At 33.4% G+C, this 6,106-nt stretch overlaps 1 protein-coding gene across 1 annotated transcript in view; it reads left to right on the top strand.

Annotated features, from left to right (window-relative positions):
- The first annotated feature begins 2,238 nt into the window (after positions 1-2,238).
- Positions 2,239-6,106, top strand: part of LOC107548539 (UDP-glucuronosyltransferase 2C1-like) — a 19,865-nt gene continuing 15,997 nt past the window's right edge. Inside the window, exon 1 of the mRNA XM_016229255.1 lies at positions 2,239-3,017. Within this exon, the coding sequence (XP_016084741.1) occupies positions 2,249-3,017 (769 nt within the window). The 5' untranslated portion in view covers positions 2,239-2,248. The remainder of the gene's footprint in view (positions 3,018-6,106) is intronic.

The raw sequence follows: 6,106 nt of genomic DNA, 5'->3' as shown, positions 1-6,106 counted from the left end.
TATTTTGGTTACACTTTACTTGAAGGGGTGTGCATAAGACTGGCATGACACCTTCATAATCATGACATGGCACCTACATAATCATGACATGACACCTACATAATCATGACATGACACCTACATAATCATGACATGACACCTACATAATCATGACATGACACATGTCATGAATATGAAGGTTTTTTTATGCATGTTTATGACAACTGTCATTAAGTGTCATTCACTCAGTTATTTAATATTTAATGCAAAAATGACATTGTTTGAGATGTCTTTGTTATGGGCTATGGTTAGGGGTAAGGGTAGGGGGAGGGTTAGGTCAAATAATGTCATATTTGCATTAAAAATGACATAACTGAGCGAATGACACTTAATGACAGTTGTCATAAACATGCATAAAACCTCCTTCATATTCATGACATGTGTCATGTCATGATTATGAAGGTGTCATGTCAGTCTTATGCACACCCCTTCAAGTAAAGTGTTACCAAAACTTTTAATGAAAACAATCCAGTGTTCTAGTTGAAGTTCCTTGAAAAGTATTCGTAACTAAACTATGACCTTGCAAAGTATAATAAGGGCAGCTGTATTTCACCCAACAGTTCCCTTTGCCATCACTTTGAAGAACCAATTACCCTTTTGGAACTGTTTAGGCCTATTTATTCTTAAATTATATTTTCATATTAAGTTTGTAATTATTTTGTCACTATTCACTTTTTTTGCATTCATAAATCTGCATTTAAAAATATATATATTTTTTTTTCATTTTCAAGCGAGTGGTTTTTGTTGATACATTTTTTTGATTCCTTAGGCCTATATAATAAAAATGAAATTGCTTGTAATAATTGTCTGTGGTGTAATATTTCACACAAAATTTCTGAATTATGTATTTAAGCACCCTTAGAATATTTTGTTCATCTTTATGCATGTGAATGTTGTGTGTGTTCTTTGCTGCAAAAACACTTTGTCCGTGACCCACAAAAGAATTCATATTTACAGAAGCAAATTTGGTAACAAAATGCCTATATGTATTGCTTTTGACAATGAAAAATAAAAGCAGTATTCCAAAACAATTACAATAACTAAAAATAAGACTAATAAACCTGTGTTTCTTTTTTGAATGTGCTGGTAGTGATACTTTATATCTTATATTATTGCAGAAAAGTGATGTTTTTTTAAATGAATATTATTTATTCTATATAATAAAACATAATTAATAAATAGGGAACACGCATACTGGTAAAAAATATATAGCCTGAATGACGAAAAGCACTGCTAAATGCATAAATTATTTTTTTTAATTAAAAAAAGTATATATATATATAGTGCAATTAATAAATTAAATAATATAATTATATAAGCAGATATGCAACCATGTAAAGACCAAGCCAAAAACGAACTAAGAATTTGAATGTGCTAATAGAGAGACTTAATCTTTTTTATACTTTTTAATCAGCCAATATGGTGCGATTATCTGCTTTTATTACACAGCTCTCTGGAATGCTTGATTCTGATTGGTCAGTTGTGACAGTTTGAGGTGTGTTGTTCCCCACATAACAACCATTACCATTAGAAACACCAAATAACAAACCACTCATTCGGGTATTTGAGGCTGGAGCTTGATTCACATCTCTCATATCACACTGCCACACTATCATCTTGTGCCTCAGTTATTGACTGTATTTACTGTCAAATGAAACCATGGACTTGCTGTTTCGTACACTGTAATAAATGTAAGATAATAAACAGGTACGATTTTAAAACACTTTCTTCTCATATAACATTTTATGTCTTCACCTTTATGTGTTGAAAGACTGTGTAATTAGTGATATTGTGCCTTAAATGTCCGTCTTATTTAATGGGAACTGTTTTTCTTTGTGAAACTTTGCGTTTAAAGAGCTAATGTTTCAATGTTTTTGTGTGTAATTATTTACTTATGTGGCAAGTAAACATGTAATAAGCAGGATAATGTACATCCACCTGGTTGTTATGGCAGAATAAAACCCCTTCAGGGTGATGCAAGAGCCCTCTGTTATGTGCTGGGGTCCTGATTACCCTGTTGGGGTTTATTCTGTGATAACAACCGGCTGGATGTACATTATCCCTTACAAATAATCAGTCTATAACTCTTCCGTCTGTCAGTCTATACCTGCTATTTGTTTGAAACTAAAGAGCACCCAGATCGTTTAAGACCTTCCCCTTTATTTGATTGCATAACTTTTGTGTGTGCAGGCAGCAGTAGCTCCTCCGCATGCTTGCTCAGTCGGTACAAAGGGTGTTGTTCACTGCTGTCATGAGTCCCAGAGGAAGTGCCAGTCTTTTCCTGTTACTTCTGTTGAACCTGAACCTGCAGTGTGTGTCAGGAGGTAAGGTCATCGTCTGGCCTTCCGAATTCAGCCACTGGCTCAATGTAAAAGTCATCCTAGATGCATTGATCTCAAGAGGACACAATATCACAGTGGTGACCCACACAGCTACTCCATCTGTCAACACCACCCCATCCGTGGGCTACAATGTGGATATTCTACAGGCGCCTCACACAAAGCAGGACATCTTGGAGAATATGGAAAGGATGCTGAAATACTGGACTCATGATCTACCCAATGACAATATCATCAAGGCTTCAATGAAGGTCAAGGAGATGATTGACTTAGGCACAGAACAGAATCAGGCTGTGTGCAGGGAACTCTTTGCCAGAAAGGATCTTTTGGAGAAGTGGAGAAAAGAGAAGTTTGACGTCTTACTTGCAGACCCCCTTTTCATGTGCGGGGAGCTGCTGGCTCAGAAGCTAAACCTACCGTTAATCCTCAGTCTCAGGTTTACCTTTGGTAACACTGTTGAGAGACTCTGCGGCCAACTGCCGGCACCGCCATCTTACGTCCCTGCAGTCGTCTCTGAGAATACAGATGAAATGAATTTCTTGCAGAGACTGAAGAACTTTCTCTTTTATGGCACACAGGATGTCCTGTTTTATCTAGTGACTAAATCAAAGTGGGATCACTTTTATACGCAAGTGATGGGTAAGTACACTTAGACTTCATTTATGCGTCAGCATTACATTGCTGCAATGACAAAGACCTTTTTCTGTATGTATTATCTGGTATACATAAACGTAATACATACGTAAATAAGGGCTAGTTGTTACACATTTTTTACTCAAGCGAACACACTCATAAAAATAATATTTAGGCTCACATTTAACATTTATGTGTTTGAATTGCATATACAATTAGTTTTAACATAAACTTCATCTTATGCATATTTGTCAGTCATTCATAAATGCAACAGGTAAGATTTCTGTAATAGTACTAATAAACAGAATGTGTTTTAAATGCAAAATATCCAGGTTTATATTTATCATCAATAAATCCAATTTGTTTTAATCTCATACATTTGAATAAATTGAATACTGTTGTTTTTTTTCACCGCTAATCGTATTATGACCATATTCATACTTTTTTAACTGATTAAATGTAATTGTTTTCACAATGAACAGACTTGTACTGATTCTAATGGATTTTAATAAATGCATTTGAAATAAATGATTAGTGAATAAATCAAAATAGCTAATAATAAATTTTGCCTTTTATCCAGAAATTCAGTTCAGAAGTTCAGAAATCTTATTTGTGTCTCACCTTACAATAATATATGACTGACAAATATGCATTACTTTAAGCTTTCAACTTTACGTTGTAACTGTGTAATCCAAATGGATGGAAATTTATATGCAGCTCAAAGTGAAATTGCATATAGACACACACCTTATAGAAAACTGTTGAACATTTCCACATTTCTGGCTTAGATAAAATACATTTAATTAATTACACGTTGACCACACGTTGATCATATGCCCTTATTGAGGTGCACTGATGAAGAAAATCACACTTCTGCACTTCAACAATATGCTCTCCTTGCAAAGGCATGTCAGCAAACCCATGCAAAATGATTTATATTCTGTACTCTCTGATTGGCTAAGAAAGCTCAGGCCAGTCCTTGGACTCTTTTATTGATTTTCAGAAATATTCACATAGTTATAAAGGATATAAATCTGTCATGGAGAAAACAATGTTTAAACTTTTATCTAATGGGTGTGACATACAGTATTTGTGCACATAAAAACACAAGTAATTAAGAGAAAACAAGCTTTTGACTCCTTTTAAATCTTACAGTTCCTCAGATATAGTGCCTCTTATAAGTCTCCTTGTAACATAAAACTTTATGAATCCTTTTAAATTATCTGTATTCCTCTATGAAAGGCTATTCTTCACTTTAAAAGAAAATCATATTTGCTGTAAGATCAATCTGTGCAAGCATTAGGAAATATTGTGACCCAAAACTCCATCAAGAGTTATGAAACAGAGTTATGAAACAGTATTTTCCTTTTTTGAGCCATACCACTGTTTGCTTAATTCCTGTATTCTGAGTCAGTGTCATGTTACACTTATACAAAGAACTAGACAATACAAAGCCTTCACAGATGGTCTTAAATATGAACAAACAAATTCTGTGTCACCAAACTGGTAGCTCTGGCAAGAACTTCTAACAGTATTTTTCTGCAAACATAAATGCAGCCACATTCCATTGAAGAATGATATAGTCAACATAATCAGTTTTGGGTAATAAACAAACTGAAAAAGTATGAACCGGTTACCTGAGGTTATAACACGTCACCGTGAATAGCCTCAATCTTTCCAAACAATACAAGAAACATAAAACCACTGATAATGTGCACTTTGCCATGCAGTTATTTCACATATTTCACATGTGGGGTATTGCCAGGTATCAATGGAACCAGGTTTGGCCTGATTCATTTTTGCTGTTGTACAGATCAATGTAATGTTTTTCAACAAATTTCATGTGAATTGTTATTGCAATTAAAAGAAAATGTTTCATAGTGTAAATGTATACTAAATGCAATTAGCTGAAAGTTAGAGTTCTTTCTTGACCCACTTGAAATTTTCATGTAATTTCATAATTCATAATCTTCGAAATATGGTTATAAAGTGTACTGCCAAATGTACTGACAAGCATTTATGTTAAACTAAAATATCATTTAATGTCATTGGTATTAATTCTCATGAATTTAGGCCTATTTGTAATTGCTTATTACAATGACATTATTCTCTTTAAGTATACTATATAGAATATATTATTTGCAAGTACTCAAATTCAATAGTCTACGCTCAATTAGCGTAGCTTTTTCACAAGTGATCGTAGTTTTTTTTTTTAAATATCAGTTTATAAACTCAAATGGGGAACAATAAAATGCATATGACAAAATATACACTTTTCCAATCACATCTCCATCACACATAAATTTCCATGTGTGTAGGCTATATATATATATATATATATATATATATATATATATATATATATATATATAAAGTAGACTATATATATGTGTGTGTGTCTACATGCAATAACAACAAACAAAACAAACATTCTTTAAACATTTCAGGGGGCTGCAAGGGGAAAAAAACGTACAAAAAAAAGGTACAAAATCTTACCAACAAGTGTTCAAAGTAGTGTGTTGGTTTATAAATAGCGTGTATGTTTCCGGGTTGATGTGACGTGACGTGACCTGAGTCCAAAGTCCTGCTTAGGGATGGGCTGATACCCCTTATTTTGTTTTCGATACGATACCGATATTTTTCAAGGCAGTATCGTCGATATCGATACCGATTCGATACTTCTGCACTAAACTTTTAAATTATGAAATTTATGAAATTATTAAATGACTAAGAGTAAAATGGGTAATGAAAACCACTTAACTTTATGTTTAAAGCGCATTTTAACCCGTTTAATCCCAAATTTTTCCCAGACATGAAAATATCCAAATAATGTGTCATTAGTAACCTTTTGAAATAATCAATAATTTTTTGTAATTTTTGGGGGGGGGGGGATTTTTATTTTATGGTCAGTCACAATTGTAACCGGTGGATACTGAATTAACATATTTCTGCAGTCTTAAAAATTGTTTTATATCTTAGCCCAGCTATTTTAAACAGTTTGATCACATTCTAGGCTTACTATTATGCATAAAAAACCCTTATACAACATTGATAGGAATACTGAGATCAAATACAAAAAAATACAACCATCAACG

This window comes from Sinocyclocheilus grahami, unplaced genomic scaffold, assembly GCF_001515645.1.
Source record: "Sinocyclocheilus grahami isolate Dianchi unplaced genomic scaffold, SAMN03320097.WGS_v1.1 scaffold349.1, whole genome shotgun sequence".
Taxonomy (NCBI): domain Eukaryota; kingdom Metazoa; phylum Chordata; class Actinopteri; order Cypriniformes; family Cyprinidae; genus Sinocyclocheilus; species Sinocyclocheilus grahami.
Note: the sequence above shows the minus strand (reverse complement) of the source record. Positions and strands in the feature narration are given on the sequence as shown.